The following is a 21,478-nucleotide window of genomic DNA, read 5'->3' as shown; positions in this document are numbered from 1 at the left end:
AACAACAGAAGAATCTGCAACCACTCTTTCTAAGTTTACCGTTTCAAATGGAGAATAGCACCAAAATTATTTTTATGATTATTTGAAACCATGAGTTAGCTAAATATTTATTAAATGAACAGCATATACATGTATTTAACTATTCCTTCTCATTCTCGTATTACTATTTATTTGTAAAATTATATTTATAGAAAGATTGTACCTTCCTTTCACCGTTATAGAAAAATCCCCATAATAAGGTTATTTTCTGTACCATAATCAGAAAGCAAGTACCTGCAATCCCGTGAGTAAAATAAACTTTTCTTTCTAAGGGAACAAAATAAAAATAATTTAATTTAATTTAATATTTTGGAGAACATGGCAGGGAATTTGGATTCTCCGCATGTTTATGTCTAGATAGAGCTATTATGAAAAGCCCAGTAAAACTCACCTTTGTTCTTACGTTCAGGCATTTTTAACTCTGGCTGGAGGACTACTTTTTACCTAATTACAATTCTACAACTTCAATAAAATCTGAGTCTAAGATATTAATATTATTTTCAATCCAAAATCTTAAGATAATAAATTTATAGATCTTTATTCTTATATAGTGTTCTACTTTCTCATTTCTAACGAATGTGAAATTTAGAGTCCAACTTTGACTTTGACCGGATTTCTGACACAACATTCAATGAATCAAGCCGACATGTAACATCGCAGAAGAAAACGAAGCACTCCCACCAATGTGTAAATGAATTGATAATTATGGTCAATTGCAATCATTAGCCTTATCCTGGTTTCATTTATATATATAAAAAGAACATAGAACTGTTGTTGTCTATGAAATCTTAAAACACCAAGTTGGTATTAATAAATACAACTACAATTTGTATAATTGAAGTTGAGCCTCGCTTAAAGTTGACATTTCCCATAACCTCTAATTTCTGATCCTATATAAGCAATGGCCTCACACAGAAAACAGAACGGTGTAGCATAATTAAAGTGTTGTGTGATTTGCAGGTGAGAAGCTAAATGAGTCAACGCGTGAGTGACGAGGGTGTGAGAAAGAAAATGGAGGAAATAAGAAGTGGGCATGGAGATACTTTTTCACACATTTACAAGGTGGAATCTCCTCCTAAGCAGACACTTCTCCAAGAAATCAAACATTCTGTGGTTGAGACTTTCTTCCCAGACAAACCCTTAAACAAATTTAAAAACCAAACCGGCTTTAGAGTCTTTGTATTGGCCCTGCAATCTTTCTTCCCCATTTTCGAATGGGGCAGAGATTACAATCTTAAAAAGTTCAGAGGTGATTTCATTTCTGGACTCACCATTGCAAGTCTTTGCATCCCTCAAGTAAGTCTCACTCTCAATTATTTCTTATACACTCCATAACTGTGCCGTCCTACAATATAATCTTAACACAAGATTACTTTGGAGTTAATAAGACGCTCGTAAACGCCTTCCAAATCGTGTCTCGCAGTGTCCGACAAGTATCGCACGACACTTATATGTGAAATGTCCGATTTGAAATTTTTTCTGAAATTTCGTAAACTTTTTTTCACTTTTTAGATATCGGAGAGATAGATTAGATTCAATGAGAATATGTTTAAATTATTATATTTCACTAACTTTATTAATTAATTATTTTATAAATATTGATCGTTAAATTAAATAGATTTAATATATAGATCCGTATCCCTGTCTTACGAGAGACTATATATATAGTGTCGGTATTCGTGTCCACTGTCCATGTGAGTATATGTGCTGCGCATAGGTTAATATAAACACCTCTAAAAATGTTAAAAACGCACTTTTTTTTTTCACATTTTCTTATTACATGAGATTCACGTGGATCGCACTAAATATATAAACTTTATTTGTCGTGGGTCTCATCTCAAACTAATAAAAGGAATGGGTTGAAAAGAAAATGTCAAAAATTACGTTGATATTGTCGATTGTTATGTCTTTTTTATGTTATTGTCTTCTTTAACACATGAATGCATGCATGGCAGGACATTGCATACGCAAAACTTGCAAATTTGGATCCCCAATATGCACTATGTGAGTGTCTTGGTTTTGTTTTAAGAATATAACTTGGACATCTTAGTTCTTCAGTTTCGTGACTTGGCTTTCTTTCACTCTTGCAGACACTAGTTTTGTTACCCCTCTTGTATATGCTTTCATGGGAAGCTCAAGAGATATTGCCATTGGACCCGTATCTGTTGTGTCCCTCTTGCTTGGGACTACACTGTCCGATGAAATCAGCGACATCAAAAGTCACGAATACCTGCGCCTTGCATTTACTGCCACCTTCTTCGCAGGAGTCACTCAAATGGCACTTGGTGTTCTCAGGTATATATAGGAAAGAATTCTCTTTCGTTCGCTGTTTTTTCTTGCCTCGTTTAAACTATTCTTTTTGTGTGTTAACTTATTGTCTGACGTGAATTTTGTAGACTTGGTTTCTTGATTGACTTTCTTTCTCATGCTGCCGTTGTGGGATTCATGACTGGATCTGCCATTACAATTGCACTGCAACAGCTTAAGGGTTTGCTTGGCATAAAAAATTTCACTAAGAAAACTGATATTGTTTCTGTCATGCGCTCGGTTTTCAGTTCAGCACACCATGGGGTAAGGTTTCATTTTGCCTTGAAATTCACTTTAAAATGGAGCTTGTGTTTATTTGCTTCAAACCTTGGCTTGCAGTGGAATTGGGAGACAATAGTCATCGGATTAGCATTCTTGGTTTTCCTTCTTGTTGCCAAGTATATTGTAAGAATGTCAAAAACAAGTTCCTCCTTTTCTCCACCTTTCTATTGGGGATTTAATTATCATAACATTTCTGTTGTGATGGACAGGGTAAAAAGAATAAGAAGCTCTTTTGGGTGGCTGCAATTTCCCCTATGATATCTGTCATAGTGTCAACCTTTTGTGTCTATATAACCAGAGCAGACAAGAAAGGCGTGGCAATTGTAAGTAGCGTAAAATTGATGAAGTAGGTGAAACAAAATTAAGCACAGTGAAACTGAAAGTGTGTTATTTCAGCTTAAACATGTCAAGAAGGGTGTGAATTCATCATCTGCTGGAGAGATTTTTTTCAGTGGAAAATACCTGGGTCCTGGTATTCGTGTTGGTGTAATAGCTGGTATGGTAGCACTCACGGTAAGTAAATGTTTTATTTTCTTGAGAATCATCCTTATCCACTTTAGTGGAGCAAATTCATTTTTCTTTCATTTCTCTTATTGATTAATTCCTTAAATATTAGGAAGCTGTAGCGATTGGGAGAACATTTGCTGCCATGAAAGACTATCCACTTGATGGCAACCAAGAAATGATGGCAATAGGAGCAATGAACATCATTGGTTCTTTAACATCTTGTTATGTGTCTACTGGTACAATTATTCAATCATGTTTAACCTCCTCATACCAACTTCTTGCACCTATCACCGTCACATTAACAAGAGTTGTTTATGATGTAGGCGGTTTTTCTCGCACAGCAGTGAACAACATGGCCGGTTGTAAAACTGCAGTATCGAACATCGTTATGTCGATGGTTGTGTTATTGACTCTGCTACTTATTACGCCGCTATTTAAGTACACTCCAAATGCGGTGCTTGCTTCTATTATAATAGCTGCTGTGCTTGGGCTTGTGAACATTGAAGCTATTATTCTTTTATGGAAGATTGACAAGTTCGATTTTGTTGCTTGCATGGGAGCCCTCTTTGGTGTGGTGTTCATAAATGTTGAGATTGGCCTTCTAATTGCGGTAACTGAAAAATCAAGACAAAATTCAGAAAGGTGTTTTTCATTTCTTTAATATTCAATTTGGACAGTTCACTGTTATATCTGTTTAACATTTTATGCAGGTGGCTATATCTTTTTCCAAAATCCTTTTACAAGTGACAAGACCAAGGACAGCAATATTAGGGAAGCTTCCTGGAACTACTGTTTATAGGAACGTCTGGCAATACCCCAAAGCAATCCAAATTGATGGCATGCTGATTGTCAGGGTTGACTCTGCAATCTACTTCTCAAACTCCAACTATATCAAGGACAGGTAAATGACTAATTTTATTCCTAATAATTAGTACGATTGTAACACTCACGTAATTTAAAATGGAAGCTACAAGTGGCTATTATGATAATTTAGGAACCTTTAACTGTTTGTTGAAACTTGGAAACTATTATCACTAGGAAGTGAGAGGTGGGAACCTTTTGGTATAGTGTTTCACACCGAGGGTCAGTTTGGAATGGGGTTAAAAATTAAGGTTAATGATTTATGGATAAGTTTTATTGGTACCATGACCTTTAGGTATATAATAATACTATTAAGTTTGCAGACACTCTCAGGTCTAGGTTAAGAAAATCTAAGTATTGGTTTACTGATTAGGCTGGTGAATAATTCCATCGCAATTAATTTGCAGAATTTTGAGATGGCTGACTGATGAAGAAACCCAAAGGATAACAAGTGGATTGTCCAGAATAGAATATCTCACTGTTGAGATGTCACGTAAGGATTTCTAAGAAATCCTTTCATCCTGTTTTTCTAGATTAATTTTGATAAACTATTCACCCAACCATATTCTTCTTGCAGCTGTTACTGATATTGACACAAGTGGCATCCATGCTTTTGAAGAGTTATACAAGAGTCTTCAGAAAAGAAGAGTGCAGGTAATAAATGAATAACTAAATAATCATAGAATTTAACCTTTTCTACATTGTTAGTCATTTCTAATTTCTGTAGAAATTCTTTTGAAAAAGTCTCTAGGTACAGATTTTGTTTTGTCTTGTGCTGATAAAATTTGCCAAAATTGGTAAGGAATTCGAAGGTCCATGTCCTGTACCATATTTGCTTCACGAAGATACATATACTTTATGAATAATTAAATGGTCTTTTCTTTCATTTCAGGAGACAAATTTATTAATTGAGTTGCTTGCGTGCAAACAATAAAATCAATAATGATATTATTATTGTAATACAGTAAAAAAGAACTTGTACTGATTGTGAAGACGTTCATTTCTTTTGTGTTTTTACAGCTTATCTTGGCAAACCCAGGACCAATTGTGATAGAGAAACTCCGTGCATCTAAGTTAACAGATGTCATTGGAGAAAATAACATATTTCCAACAGTGGCTGATGTTGTTTCAACTTTTGGTTCAAATGGTGAAGAATTATTATGAAGAAATTAAATAAATATAGCTTCAATTCAACCGTTGAAGTCCAGAGGGTGGGAATTAATTGTTCGAAGTGCTCATTAGAATGTTTCTGAGCAGGGAGTTATGCAGGTGTCTTCGATAGCTCTGCTTGGTTATCTTCTATTATTTTATGTTTTATAGGTTGATGTATAAAAGGAAAAGGAAATATAAAATGTGCCATGTGCCTATATCTTAATTTGTGGGAATATTAATATATCCGTAATGATATTCATACGCTCAATAGTTGCAGAAGAAGAGAGAAAAATGATTTCCTGATTTGATGGATACAGTTGATTATATATGATGAATGTCTAAATAAATGAAATGTCGCAAATAAAAATGTTTCAGAGTTTTTGCTATACCTGATTGATGACCAACGCACACCACAAGATTAAGAACAGTATCGTATACTTCAATGACCATCAAGAAATTATTGAAATATAAACTTTTTTAGAATATTATGATGGACTGAGTTGTATCAGAATCTTCTTATGCCCAAGTTGACGGTGGTATTTTGAACTGTTGTGCGTGGCTTTTGAAATGCAGAAACGGTAGTCTAAGGATATGGTTTTGGTTTGTGCTTTTAATAGCAAAGTATGTCTGTTTCTGGTGAAATATTCTCTTTTCTCCAAACAGCAATTATATATTTGTATGGTATGATTGCGATCCATTTTTCTGATATGAAGCATCTCATACCTCATTCGATATTTTGATTTAGATGGTGCAAATTTCTGGGCAATTCCGAATAATAAAATTAATTCTTTTGTATAATGTGGAAGATTAGTTCTACAGGAGTGTGAATAGCTTCGAATACCTATTAAGTAGTGAATGATTTTCATCCTGATAACTCTTGGTTCAGAAAAAATAAAATTATTATACAGTATATGAACCACTGCAGTTGAACTAATCCTGCGTAATCTGTAGTATTGAAAAACTGAACTACATATTACAGACAGAGCATACAGAGATATTCATCCAAGTAAAAACACAAGCTGATCTCATAGTATTTGAAGTGGTTCGTTCATTCATATGTTTCATTTGAATTCATGTTTCGTGCTCTGACTCTAGAGCCCCACGATCCCTCCCTCTGTGCCATACGAGTGTGAGACCTTCTCTTCAACTCAACCACCTGCTCCTGCCACCTACATCTCCAACTCTCATCACCCACACTTTTCTTGCTTCTCAAACCCAACTCATAATCATAATCTGCTCGAAGCTCTGGGTTCGACAACGTGGTGTAGGCTTCGTTGAGTTGCACAAACATCCTCGTCAACTCCTCTTTCTTGGAACCGTCATGGCACACGTCAGGGTGGTACTGAAGAGCCATTGATCTGTACGCTTTCTTTATGTCATCTGTGGTTGCACTCATGGGACTCAGACTCAGTACCTTGTACAAGTTCTCCTCCACCGCACATGGTTTCTGTTTTGTGGCTCTGCATGAAACGGAAAACTTTGTACGAGGTGGTTGTGTTTGGTGTTTTTTTGACAGTGGAAGCATCTGAGTGGTGCTAAGGTTTGAGGTGAATCTGAGAACATCCATTGCTCTGAATCTAATTGTGTGGTTTGCTTTTCAGTATGTGGGGTACATATTTATAAGTGTGCAAGAAAGAGCTTCGACATTTCTAGAATCACCATTTCAAATATTACACTCATTAATATTAGATTTTCTTTCAACAAACAAATGTATTATTTAATTATTCCTACACGTTTTCTTTTTTGTTTACTCTTCTTTTTGCCAAAACTAAAGCAGTCTGGTGATATAATAATGATATTTATGACCCAATTCGGTGTATTTTTATTTTAAAAATCACTCAGGCTTATTTTAGTATAACTTCTAGACAAAAGATGAGAGGTTCATTTAATCTGAGAACCTTTTTCATAATTTAAAATTGGCTTAGTTATAAATTTCTAAACCTTTTGTGTTTCCTATTTGATCTAAAAAAATTAGCATTTCAATACCGTTGATTTAATAATAGTAACAATAATTATAATAAATAACAGTAAAAAGTTAAGTTAACATATTTCTTAAATGTGAAATATATATATATATATATATATATTAAATAGCAACTTTAAAAGCTAACGGTTAAAAATAAAATCCACATGAAACGCCAAATGCGAAAAAGAGAAGAAAAATACAAATAAAAGTCTGAATTGGAGGGAGTAGGAGGGACCTCTGAACACGAGTAGAGAATGAGTGAGGTAGATTCAATTCAAAGGTAATATAGAAAAGGTGTTATTTTCAAATCTATGTTTTCTTTTAGCTTTATTTTAATTAAATAAAATTGTTTGATACTCTCTTATTCGGATATGCATAACACGTGTAACGAAAAGAAGCAATATCATATACCATATATATGCCAAACTTTTTTAACTTCTGTTGTTGTACATCTTTTTATATTTATCTAATTTAATTGATTGAATAATACGATTTATTATATAATTTTTTAGGTTAGTGTTCCATTTTTATGAATTAAAAATATTATATATTTAATTTGTAGGTCTTATTTCAACATTAAAATTAACGAAAAAAAAATAGTATAAAAAAGTATAAGGGATTATTTTCCGAACACGGATTAAGGAATGGTCTTCAGTCCAAGCCGAATCTTCTGTTTTTGTTACATCAGATGAAGAAAGAAAGAAAGAAAAGCAGGAGAAAATTTTGCTCTCTTTAGACAAGAAAACTTACGAAAAAGCAAGTAACTGATTGATCATGGCATCATCTTCGTCTTTAACTTCCGTCAATTTTCAACAAGCAATTACTCACCTATATAAATTTCTCTTTACATTAATTATACCATTCTCTATGATTCTAGAATCACTATCTTATTTTTCTTTTCTTTTCTTCGTTTTAATCTCTATATACTTGAAACATTACAAATGTACATACTTTATTCGGATACGATCGAATTATAGATTTAACATGTTAAAAAACAGTTTAACTAATTAAAATTAAAAAATAAACATTAGATAAAAATTATAAGTTTTTTTTAATTGAGGAATAAAATTTAAATTAAAAATGTGATGAAAAATAAAAAAAAATATATTTTTTTTTTATTTATCTTTGTCTTTCTTCTCCGCGTACCTGCAGCAGTCAGTAGTCAAAAAATGCTTATTGACGTCAGAGTTTATTCCATAGTTTTTGTAGAGGTTTGGATCCTCTGCATTTAGTAGCAGAACTGCGAAAATGTATTCCATTAAAATACTATTAATTTTAAATCTGATCCATTAAGTAATGTTATTTTAACGGTTGGGTTTATATCTGCACCGCGTCGTATTTATTTTTGTAATGAGAAAGGATTAAATTCTGGAAGGAGCGCGTGAAGAAAAATTAGGGTTTAAAAGATGAAGCTTGAAAAGTTGAAAGGAAGATTCTGATTTGCAGAGTGAGATGGCAGTGTAAAAAGGATATGAATCCTCAACAGCTTCAAAATTAAAATAAATCGGATGGGATAAAATTGTTCCAATTCTTCGTAGTTAGTGATATAGTAATTTCATTAAAATTTATTTGTTTTCTAAAATCACTTTTAATATTAATGATACATTATTTAATTTCTCATCGTTAACGTATTTATTATTGACTATAGGTCAATATCAAGATATAATTTTACAATATTTTAAAATAAGAAAATATACGATGTATTTTGTTTATTGTTAATATATATAAAAAAAAAACTCATAAGAAAAAATTATAACAATTTCATTGGACGTCCCAAATATATTATATCTATTCTCACATTAACAAAATTAACAAAACTAAGTGATGTTATTAAGAGTGACAATATTTAATTCTGGAGCGACTAAAACAAAATAATTTAAAATTTGTATATTTAATTATCGCTATTAATATAAGAAAACTATATATTTAGTATTGAAATTTTTTTAAATTTTTTTTTTTGTGAAAAAGTATAATTTTAAAATTATTTGAATCAAATTTTAGATTATTAATATGATTTTTTTACCTGTTATTTTTTAAATTTAAATAAATAGCTCCTTTGATTTAACAATTAAATATTAGTATCATGATTCAGAATAGATGAAAAAATTAATTAAGTAAAAGCTCTTCTATTTAATTTTAATTTATTTATATAAAAAAAACAATCTTAACTCAAAACATTATTATTATTCTTGATTAGTTTTAAGTGTATATTTTATGGTAGTTGAGTGGTATGTACTCACAAGGTCAATGAGACAATTCCCATGTCTCCAGTTATTTATGATCTCAAATCTGTTTCTTGTTTATAATAAACGAATTGGTGATAAGTTTTGTTGTGGTATGATGTCTCCTTTACTATTAATTTTATTAATGAGATTATATTATGGACAATTATATGTTATTTTTTAAGTAATTTTAGAATATTAAAAATAAAAAATAAAAAAAATAGAAATTATTTGAAAAATATACTTAAAATTATAAAAGAAAATTGTCAAAATTTAATAATTAAAAATACTCATATTTATAAATAATAATATCTACTTTTTATTGTAAATTTTACCTGCAAATATTTACGAATTTTTTTCACGTCACGAACTATCTATAATCCATGGATCATAACTTGCATGAATAAATTATTGAATTCATCCATTCCAGAATCTCACACGCCATGCCAAGTTGCCTTAGACTTCTAGAACACAATACAAAATTAGTAATCATAAACAAAAAGAATCTAATTTTTATATATACACATTAGTCCATTTCACTACTTGACCAACCCAGGAATTTTTTTAATCAATATTTTATATATAATTAGGCACAGTGGACCCGACAGTCATGACTAACTGAAACAGTTTATTTAAATAAAAATGTACGAGTCTATCATTTAATAATAAGATTAATTCATAAGTTTAAAAAGAATAAAAGTGAAAATTTAATATATTTAATAAGAAAATTCGAAAATTGAGGTGTGAAATTGTGGAGCCCACCTGGTCCACCAGTTATTATTTGTTATGTTGAAGAATCAAAAAGAGAATGTGTGGAGGTGGTGTTGGATAGGAATAAAGAATGAGAAGAAAAATTGAACTTGATAGCTTCCTTTTGTCACTGTTTCTAGTTTTTTTGACAATTCCTTTACGTAATAAATAAAAAAATGGTTAAATAATAGTGACGACGACAACACTGTTTGTGCAACTTTTTGTTTTAAGTTTCTAGATCTTAAATAATTGTAAGAAAACAATATCATTTTTAACACCTTTATCCACGTAACCACGTTCTAGACAGCAAAACATTTTCCATAAATTACAACTATTATTCCTTACAGATATCTATACAATTCTTTCACTCTTGAACTCATTAGTTAATCTGTTTCAAATGTGATTTAAGTTCATAGTTAAAATCGTTTCTTGGTTTTCTTGTCACGTTGTCTCACACATAAGCTAATTAAATTGTTTTTTTTTACAATTATCATTAACGTAAAAGTGCTTGTTAATTTTTATCAGTTATTAATTCTTGATATCATGTTATGTCAAATACAGTTATAGTCATCATAAAACACAACATTCCATTTTGGAAAAAGGAGATGGTGAATTTAATGGATTGGACGGTAAAATTTATCTTGTTATTTTGAAGTAAATTGGGAGCGAGAGTAAGTGAGTTTAAAGATAAAATTTATGAATGATTTGATTGATGTGGTAGATTAAAAATTAAATTTAATTAAAAAAAAATAAAATTATTAAATTGTCTTTGATATTGAAAGTAATAAAAAATTATGATTAGATAAATTAAATTTATTGTAAGAAAACGTGTTCAAATGTGAGAATATATAAAAAAAAAAAGAGATGAAATTAAAAAACTAATTTAAAATGAATTTTATATCAAATACAATTTCAAAACTATAATTTTTTAAGGAAAAACATATAAGAATTTCAATATTAAATTATATATATATATATATATATATATATATATATATTTGTTATATTATTAATATATAAAATTTGAGTATATTATTTTGATCCTTTCAAATTTTTTGACCAAGATCCGTCACTAAATGTATGTATATATATCATAGAGTAAAATATTTTAACATTTCACATACATTTACAAGTTACTTTATGTTCATAATATTAAAAAGATTCACATGCTAATTTCTTATTTAATCTAGTGACCAAATGGACTTTAGAAGACATATATTAGTATGATTTTTAGATTATGAATAAAATCAGGACATCTCATTTTATTAATGAACAATGTGCTCTAATACTCAATATTACAAACTATTAAAAGTTTCACCTCAACTAAAGAGAAACTCAATTTACAATATATAAGTATGTACAAACTTCATCTTATAAGTCGATTTTGTGAGATTGAGTTGAGGTAGACTTAATGTCTACTTCTTAACATGATATTATAACTCTGATTTAGAGCTTATATATCCTAGTGAAATTTGATATTTGTTAGATATATTGTTTCACCTGTTATTGGGTTATTATCAGATCAACCATGTATAGTCCAACGCGTAAAATGTATATATCTCGATATGAAAAAATATATGTCGGAAGTCTCACATCAACTATAGATAACACCAATTTATAATATAAAATTGGTTGCAAACTATCTAACCACATTACCAATTCAAGGATCAATAATTTCTCATTCATCTAAAGTTATCACACCATGCAATATATTATTGTAAAGTATTATACAACACATAATAACTCAATTACTCAAACTAGTTATACATGAGACGAGTATCTCGATTATAATTATAAAAAATATATTTTTTTCACATACATAACTTGATGATCGTATATTATAATAGATAGCGTACATGAATTTATAATTTTATAAATTTTCAAATGTGAGTTTTTTATGCTTAATTTACGTGATCCATAGATTTTACGCATTGTTTATCACTAAATTTAATTTATCTTATTTTAATTGAAAAAAGGTCTTTTGCTATGATGAATTATTTAGGAATCTTTTCAAGATTCACGTACATAATTTGATATATTTTTTTAAAAGTATACTGACCACTTATAATTCAAATTTTATGTGAATGTGGATCGTATGGATGACATATTTTTTAATTTGCACATAAAACATTAAAATTAAATTAAATTTATATTTTATTAAATATTTATAAATATTCATATACATCCATAAGTTTATTATAAAATTTTTTAAACACATATTCGATAAATATCAGATAAATTTTTTTATTGTGAATCGAATAGAAAATAAAAATTATCCAGATTGGATCCAATCCGTTTTCATTCCCAACGGATTATCATCTCAAGTATCAATAGTTTTTTTTCCGTTAATCTCAAATTATCATACCATTCAATACATTTTTAACACATAATAATAAATTACTCAAACTAGTTATAAATGTGGTGAGTATGTCGATTATAATTATGAAAAAGAATATTTTTTTCACATATAGAACAATGATCATATATATAATAGATAACGTACGTGATTTTTTTATTTTATAATGTTTTAAAACTTTTAAATGTGAGTTTCTTATACTTAATTTACGTAATCCACAGTTTTCAGACGTTGTTTATCACTAAATTTAATTTCTCTTATTTTAATTTAAAAAAGGTTTCTTACTATGATGATTTATTTAGGAATACTCTTTTCAAGATTCACATACAGAGTTTGGTCTTTTTTTAAAAGTATACTGGCCACTTATAATTCTCCATTTATGTGAATGAGGATCATATGGATGACAGATTTTTTAATCAGCTTTTTATATTTGATTTCATGGTCTACATACTCCGTGAATTACCTACAATCTATACTAAAAAAGTCTAATTGAATTCAAAATTTAATCTGCTTTACTGTCATTAGTTATACATCATTTAATGATTTAGATAAATTATTATTAAGTAAAATGGATGCGAAAAAAAAAATAGAATTTAGATATGGAATTACAAAACGACCCATAAGCTGGTTGTTTTAAGCAGAAATGGGGGTTGGAAAAAGGAAAAATAGAATTTGAATGGACACACACTTATGGACTTAAATGGACGGGCCCATCTCCACACAGCACATACGATATCAAAGTCCAGCTCACCACAAAATAAATTATGGGCCCACACTCCATGTGCCATACTTACACTGCCGTTTCTCAATTGGAATCCTCCAAAATCTGACACGCAATGTCACTTATAAAGTGTAAACCAAATGTTCTCATTTTTAAAAATGGAACAATCTATCAAATACTTAGGAATTATCCTTCATTGGATCGGTGCTGTAACATATTACTTCGCAAAAATGGGACAAATTGGGCCCAATTCAATTATGAACTCAACACTCTCCAAAACTGCTTCTGCAAACGCCACTTCTCATTCTCCGAGTAGGGTTAATATAACTATGAGTGAAAAAAAAAAAACATATTTATGAAAATCAGCTAAAGTTTTTGTTATTTTGTTGTTCCATGCATCAGATAACTATTATTTAATGGGAAAATGTTAGAACTTATAGGACCAACGTAGTGGCCCCCAAAGATAAGGACCTGTTTAGTAAAGTTTCCAGTTTATCTGAATCCAAAAGTGAATTATTTAAACTATATAAAAAAAAATGTATGGATAATGTATGGTAACGGAGACTAAAAAATTGAAAGCAAAAAAAAAAAAAACAAAGGTTTGTGAAAAGTGAACCTGACTCGGTCGTCTACACAAGGTAGGTTATTAATTTCTCTGTGTCTCGATTGGGATAATTCGGAAGCAATAGATATGGATAATGTACAATAGTATAACAACAACGTAGTACTGTTCTTGAATAAACTAAAGAAGAAGAAAAAAAAATCCTAAAATATGAAGACGAGATGAAAAATACACTAATTTGAGTTCATGGTTTGTGCCCTGACTCTGGTGCCCCAGGATCCACGATTTCGTTGCGTACGCCTGTGAGATCTTCTCTTCAACTCGGCGAGTTGCTCCACCCATCTCATTCTCCAACTCTCGTCACCAACGCTAATTCTGCTTCTCAAACCCAATTCGTAGTCGTACTCCGCGCGAAGCCTCGGATTGGACAAGGTGGTGTAAGCGGCGTTGAGTTGCACAAACATCCTCGTCAACTCCTCTTTCCTCGAACTATCGTGGCACACATCGGGGTGGTACTGACGCGCCATTGATCTGTACGCTTTCTTTATGTCGTCGGTGGTGGCGCTGTTCGGACTCAAACTTAGAATCTTGTACAAGTTGTCTTCCACACCTCGTACCTGTTGCTGCTGCTTTGTGGCTCTGCATGAGACTGAGAAACGCGTTTGAGGAGGACGTGGTGTTTGGAGTGTGTTTGGGAGTGAAAGCGTTTGAAATGGTTTGGAAATGCTGAGGGTTGAGGCTATTGTTAGAACATCCATTGCTCTGCTTCATTGTCTCTCTACCTTTTAGAATGTGTGGTATATATAGTGCGGGCTCAGATATTTGTTGAAACCTGTCGTGGCAATGTAATTTTAACTCGGGAGAACAAACTAAACTTTTCAACCTCATTTGACGTTTAATTATTGAAACCCACCGACAGGTTTGGTTCCGGTGTTTTGACTCAACCACGTCGCACTAATCTTTCTACACACCCATTGCATCTTATCGGATATCGTGTACGCTTTTTGCGGAAAATAACTACTCGATATACCTAGAATATTATACAGAATAATAAAATACGTAACCGTATGATGCAAGTTATTTAAATATTTCATTTAAATAGATTATGATTTGGAAAATAGTTTTGGCAGATAATGTGCCGACCTAGTAATGATGGTGAAAATCCGTGTCATCCACTTCTTCAGGATGAAATGGATGAGGCTTTGTTTTGTCCTTTTTCTCAAACAACTCATATGTGATTTTGTATTCTACTGGACAATTAATTCAATACTAACCAAACGGGAATTCCTTCATCAAACCATGTGCCTCATACCGTGTTTTTTTTTCCATGCGCCGCCGCCAAAATCAAATTAATTCAGCCCTAATTCGTTAGATAAAGAAATGTAGACAGTGGAAGAATGTTAATCAATTAATGAAGGAGAAAAATATAAAAGAAAATAAGTAAAAAATTAAAATGAGAGGAAAGAAAACCAAAAGTATCCGAGAGGGAGACAGTGAAAAATACGTACAAAAGTATATCTGTAATTTATTTTGGTTCAATTGAAAATGTAATCATTTAATTTGGCAAAGAAAAATTCAAAATGCCTCTCTGTCTTTATTATTTAGAATTTTCAAAGGAGATATCTCAAACGTACGTTTTGGATAAGGGAGCAACTGGCTTTATGAAAAAACTAGTTCATATTTTGGTACACCGGAAATAGACAATTATTGGTGGTCGTTGGACACAAATTTAGTTCTTATCCTTAGAACAAAATACTCTTACATAACCGGTGAACAAGATATATTGTGAAAAATCACTCTAAACCAGATCACATATAAAATAATAGTTCATGAGAGTACTTGCTTTTATGCATAATTAAACAAAAAAAAACTTGTTTTAGTGTTTTTATAGGAAATTTGAAGGGTGACATGTGACGTGGATAAAAGAACTTCAATTATGGGATTTCAATTATGGTATAGGCTTATTGATGGATAGAAAGAAAGTTTAAGAATTTTTAACAATCAAATTAGTAAGAATAGATAAGATAATATTTTAATGAAATATTGAGATAATTTGTTTTTTTGTAGAATAATATATTTATGAATCTTTTTAAGTTCACAAATATTAAAAATATATATATTAACAGTTAATATTCCTTAACTTTTTCAAAGATTATTATTTTTATAATCAATCTTGTCTTTTTTATGATATCAAACAAGCTTTTAAACCCATTGTATTGACATTGCTTTGAGGTACTTCTCATCCCGAACTAATGTGTTATATTTCATGTAGATGAAGAAAAAAATGCAATTGCCATGCATATTTGATTTAAGTCATCCGTGATGATAAACAAATGTGAATGGGAGAAATTTGTCATTTTCACATCCAGAATAAGAAAAGCAAAAAAAAAGTACATCTTTCAAACATATATCTAATTTTATTTATTAAAATATTTTAATCTATCATACTTATCCTATTATTTCAAATCTACACAAATTATATATTTTTTAGTCCAAATAATTTTATATTCACTTTTTTTTCTCTCATATTCATCTGAATAAATACATCCTAAGATAATGGATAACTTTTTGCACCCATTGAACTTCCATTGTGTGAACCAAAGTTGAAGACATAGCATCACTGCAACCTCGACTTTGGTTCTTAAATCCGTACATTATTGGTCCCTTTCTGACTGGTTCGGACTCATTAAATATTGTTTCCAGATCAGTTGTGTTATAGAAATTAAGATATAATTTAACTCGGGAGAAAAATATAAACGAAAATTTAATAAATTTTAATATGATTATAGAAGGATTAATTATATATACCGTACTAAAAGAATACATTAATAGTTTATTGGTCAAAATATTGATCAGATAGGTATAAAAAAAGCATTAAAACAAGTTATTTATAATGAGATAAAAGAAAAATGCAGTTCCTTTTGCTATAAGATCCAAAGTGATATTAATATAAGATAAACATCATTTAACAGAAAAGATGGAAGATTTTGACAGGTGCCAAACTTTGAGGCACAAGTCATTTAATAGACCTAAATATTTTTGTCTGTAGCAAAAAGACTTTATATAATTAGCAAAAGACCTGAATTTTTTGGTCCTAGTTAATGTCTCTATTAGAGTCTGGACCTCTGCTACACTAAAAAAAAGTTTCACCGTGGACGTATATTAATTTAGATGTCCATTGGTTGATTTATTAATACATGAGAAATATGGTGGTTGCTTATCACACAACACAATGTCTTTAACGTGTGTCCATCCTTTCTACATGTACGTCTCAAAGGCAAAATACGAAATTTACTATCAGATACAAAATTTTAAGTCAATTTTAAAAGTATATTAATTTATTAAATATAGTTTCACTTCCATAATTTCAACTAATATATAGTTAATTTTGTTTTATATACTCAATTTGATTAAATGTGTTAAAAATAATTTAAGTGGATGTTCAAATTTTACATTGAATTAAAATGATAAAATTAAACAATATGTAAGAGAAAAAAAAACATAACTCTATTGTTTTGAAATTTTTAGTTAAGATAATATTGATTTGCTATGTAGATTGAACTTAGAACATATTTATTTAATATTTCTTGATTAATTTTTACAAAATAAAAAATAAAAAATTATCAGTTATTTCAAAAAACTCATCTTGAGAGAGACTATATTATAATTATAATATAAATATGAGTTTAAGTCTATAACATTCACAAAATAACATAAGGTCTATGTGAATATAGTTCTTACAAATATTTTATTTTAAATGAAAAGTTAATTTACTTCTGGAATGGCTAATATATTTCTCATTAAAATTTTACATAAATGATATGATTTAATTCATTAATTTCACATTTTACTGAATGTTTTGTTAAAATTGAGTTTTAAGTCTAACTCAACCAGTTTGTAAGATGAAAATCGCACCCAATTATATATTATGAATTGATCTTGTCTTTAATTAATATGAGACTTCTAAAATGCTTATTGTACTTATTTTTTTATGCATATGGTACATGGATATACACATGCGAACTCACTCTCTTTCTGGACTTTCATGATTGTGAAAAAATCTTATGGAGTGTTTTTAGGTAAAACATTTCATATTTCTTCTCTACCCACATATGTTTTTTTTTTGGTATGTTGAGGAAAAATATAATGGTGTAGATGATTGAGTTGTGGTGTGCACAAAGATAGAGATTTTTATGACTAAATATTTAATTCGGTGGTTGAGTGATTGAATATTATGTTTTATGTTAAATCATAGAGTTTAATTGATATTCATGGTGGAGTTGAAAGAGCAAGTCATGGCTTTATTTAAGAAACTGAAAATAAATTCAACAGAATACGGTGAACCTGTTTCCTAATATGAAGAGAGAAAAATGACTATTTTTTTTAACTAGGATAAAATATAAGATATAAGAATAATAAATACAAAATATAAAATTAATTACTATTATAATTTTTAACTAGTATTTTGGAACACTATTTTTTATGTCACTCTAAAATATATTTTTTTTTACAAAAACCAAAATAAAAAAACTCATTATATATATTTCAATTCCTAAGCATAATAAAAGCATGATAGTGATATGAACTAGGAAGTAGGCCTTGACATGTTTCTTTTTGTTTTTTTATAACCTTACCTGAAATACTCTTGTCTTAATAAGTTTGATTACAATTCAGTATAAAAGTATGTTTAAATTTTAAATTTTGTTTTCTTGTTTATATTTGGTAAAAGTATTCAAAAACTATAGTCCATTATAAAATAACTATTAAAATCACACAATTTTTTTCCAAAAGCTTCCAATATATTTATTTAATTATTTAAAATTAAAAAAAAAACTAAATTTAGAAAAAAAGTGGTCTAATATAAATTAAATCCAAATAATGAATCCATAACAACTTGCAATTCAAAATAATGAATGAAAAGATGGAATATAAATTTGAGAAAAAGGTAGATGATTAGGAAGTTTTCCTTGTCATGGTGTCCTTATCTTACCTTACAATGACACAATTGGTGCCTTCCAAATCAAAAACCAAACTTTGAATGAGAAAAGCAATAAATGTGGATGAAATTTGTATGGGCTGAAAACCATTGGGCAGCCCAAAATAAGAAAAAGGAAAGCGAAAAGAAGAGTGTAAGAAGAGAATGCTGAAAGAAGTTCAGTGGCACAGTTAGTTACTTGTAATTAGATTAGGGATCCATCCAATAACAATACAGCAGATTAGGTTTTTTTTTATAGCAATGTTTGAAAAGGAGATCCTCTTTTATGAAGGTTTATCTAAGACAGATATTATTGAAAATATCTGTTTAATATTTTTTTTATTTATTTGTATTTTTAAAAATTCTAAAATACTATCAAAGTTATCACGAGTTATCATTATAACACTCATGGAAAAAGTTATAGTTTATGGACTCTATAAATGAAAGAAGATTACATTATTGATACTCAACTTAAAAATCCTACCATGGCCTAAATCAATATGCAAAAAGGGAAAAAGAGGACAAAGAAGACAAGTAAAATCATGTTTTTTTTGTTGTTGTTGGTGTTTTATAGATGATCTTGCCATAACGATGATCCTAAAATCATCAAAAGAATTTTGAAATTATTTAAAAGAATAAAATGAAGGGAATGGGAACAAAGTATATAAGTGTTGAATTTGATAAGGGAGTTTGAACTATAAATGATGAAAAAAATATAATTGAGCCAATTGAAAAATATTCAAACAAATTGTTAGATATTGCTAATAAAATAAAATTATTGGATAAAAAAAATTAGATTTTAGACTATGAAATTTTTATTACTTAATTAAAAAATACAAAAGGTTCTTCGTAACTTCTCGCTCCTAAAATAGAGGTGATACATGTATTACAAGTAGAATAACATAAAGAAATAATGAGAGAAAACAAAGTGATCCAAAGTAATTTTTTACTTCATATTGTTAAAAATGATTTTGAAATCAATATCTATAATATACGCATATACAATAAAAGTAATACAGATTTTTTTATTGACTATAAGTAAAGAAGATATAGAAAAATATCAAAATCAAAAGAAAACAGATATTTATTAGAGATATTTGATATCTAAGAAGAAAATGTATATAAAAAATCACATTTTAAGTCAATGTTATTATCAAGAAATTTATAACAGAGAGAAGGTGATATTGACAAAAGAAAGAAGTACAATAAATAATGTTGAAAATGTGATCACACAAAAAAAAAGAAAAACAGAAAGACAAGACATACAAGAAAAAGAAAAAAATAAAAGAAATTAAGCATAAAAAAAGAAAAACTAAATTTGAGATTTCAAATTAAAATATATAATATTGACTAAATAAAATTATTATTTTTTAAAATAAAATAAGTAATAGAAGTATCATTCTATTAAAAATATAAAGAAGTTAAGATCTATATAAAAGTTATGTAACATGCGAATGTCATTTTATTACAATATTAAATAAATAAATAAATAAATATTTATTTAAAAAATAACAAAAATGTCATTTAGTATATGCATAATTTTCCAAAAAAAATTAAAAATAAAGGATTAAATATGTTTTTGGTCCTTAAGTTTCGGTGAATTTTGGAAATAGTCAATTTTTAAAATTTTATACCAATTTAGCATCTTTAAAAATGTGTGGATTTAATCTTTTTTACCAAAATTTGTTAAGTTTATTTGACATTTTAAACACATTTTATAATAATATTTGAGTTAACATTAAAACAAAAATGTGTCAAATGGGGTAAACAATTCAAATACTATCATGCACTTGAAACATCATATAAACTTAACAAAATTTGGTTAAAATGATTAAATTCATTTATTTTTAAAAATAAAAAATTAAATTGGTTGAAAATTTTAAAAAAGAACTAATTCTAAATTTTAGTAAAACTTAAGGGAAAAAAAACGTATTTAACCCAAAAATAAAATAAATAAGGCAATTGTAGGAGTCCCTACAAACTTAATCGAGTTAAAGCATTTTCTCTATGGCCCAATATGTTACCTACTACTAAGTCCATTTATTAACGTGTTTATGAACATCCCAATCAATTATGCTTCTGAAATTTTAAAATTCTTTATTAGAGTTTCTTAAATAAATTTTCTTTATCTTGTAATATTGTTTTTTCGTACGTCAATGCGAATTGTTCATAAAAAGCATAAATTTTAAACACTTTCTACATTTACTTAATTAATTAACAAACGATTAATTCATTTTTAAAATTATCACATTCGACAATATTAAATACTTAAAATTAATGAAAATTTATTGATCGGGCCCTGGTCCACACCACCGCCTTCAAATTCTCTTCTTTCTGACCTTGACCTTAAACGGTGGCCGTCGTTTATGGGTTTCGTTTTCAAGATTCAATTTTTATTTCTTCTTTTACTATGGGCACAGGTTGTGAATGTGGTGACCGGAGAAGTTCTTTTACATAATACACAGGTTTTAATCTCAGGGTCTCATCGGAGAAGTTCTTTTGTTTCCTCTTGTTCTTCATTGATGTTGGATCTTAATTTAAAGCTTGTCATTTTTGTTACCTTTCACGAGATGAGATAAAAGAACACGTAACACCTAACTCTAGCCCTATAGAGTTGATCTCCAAATCTTCCAATCCTGGATATAGATACAAACATTATCTGCCATACATCCTCTTTCCTCACGTACGTGTCTAAATCTGGACACAGATGCCTTTCGGCTTAGATAAAGGACCACAACGTATGGTCGGTCACTTATGAAGAATTTGTTTGTTTTAGTT

The 21,478-nt window shown here is 29.3% G+C and overlaps 3 protein-coding genes across 4 annotated transcripts; 1 reads left to right on the top strand and 2 right to left on the bottom strand.

Moving 5' to 3' along the window:
* Positions 1-970: 970 nt before the first annotated feature.
* Positions 971-5,416, top strand: LOC114187393 (high affinity sulfate transporter 2-like). Of its 2 annotated transcripts, XM_028075643.2 has the most exons (13): positions 972-1,335; positions 1,995-2,043; positions 2,130-2,334; positions 2,436-2,610; positions 2,686-2,751; positions 2,838-2,951; positions 3,025-3,141; positions 3,245-3,371; positions 3,459-3,745; positions 3,846-4,036; positions 4,404-4,489; positions 4,574-4,650; positions 5,017-5,416. In XM_028075643.2, exons 1-13 carry the CDS (start codon positions 1,012-1,014, stop codon positions 5,158-5,160), a joined length of 1,962 nt encoding a protein of 653 aa, XP_027931444.2. In that variant the 5' UTR covers positions 972-1,011; the 3' UTR covers positions 5,161-5,416. The 2 variants fall into 2 exon arrangements, 1 of the variants encoding a protein (XP_027931444.2); XR_003605249.2 differs by lacking the exon at positions 4,404-4,489 and having other exon boundaries at positions 971-1,335; positions 5,017-5,088.
* A 613-nt stretch (positions 5,417-6,029) lies between these two features.
* On the bottom strand, positions 6,030-6,758 carry LOC114188761 (chaperone protein dnaJ 20, chloroplastic-like). Its single transcript, XM_028077396.2, has one exon. It carries the CDS (start codon positions 6,713-6,715, stop codon positions 6,197-6,199), a length of 519 nt encoding a protein of 172 aa, XP_027933197.1. The 5' UTR covers positions 6,716-6,758; the 3' UTR covers positions 6,030-6,196.
* A 7,035-nt stretch (positions 6,759-13,793) lies between these two features.
* Positions 13,794-14,528, bottom strand: LOC114187063 (chaperone protein dnaJ 20, chloroplastic-like). Its single transcript, XM_028075186.2, has one exon. It carries the CDS (start codon positions 14,481-14,483, stop codon positions 13,959-13,961), a length of 525 nt encoding a protein of 174 aa, XP_027930987.1. The 5' UTR covers positions 14,484-14,528; the 3' UTR covers positions 13,794-13,958.
* Positions 14,529-21,478: the final 6,950 nt, after the last annotated feature.

This window comes from Vigna unguiculata, chromosome 6, assembly GCF_037176805.1.
Source record: "Vigna unguiculata cultivar grain cowpea cultivar isolate G323 ecotype 2 chromosome 6, ASM3717680v1, whole genome shotgun sequence".
NCBI classification, from domain to species: domain Eukaryota; kingdom Viridiplantae; phylum Streptophyta; class Magnoliopsida; order Fabales; family Fabaceae; genus Vigna; species Vigna unguiculata.
Note: the sequence above shows the minus strand (reverse complement) of the source record. Positions and strands in the feature narration are given on the sequence as shown.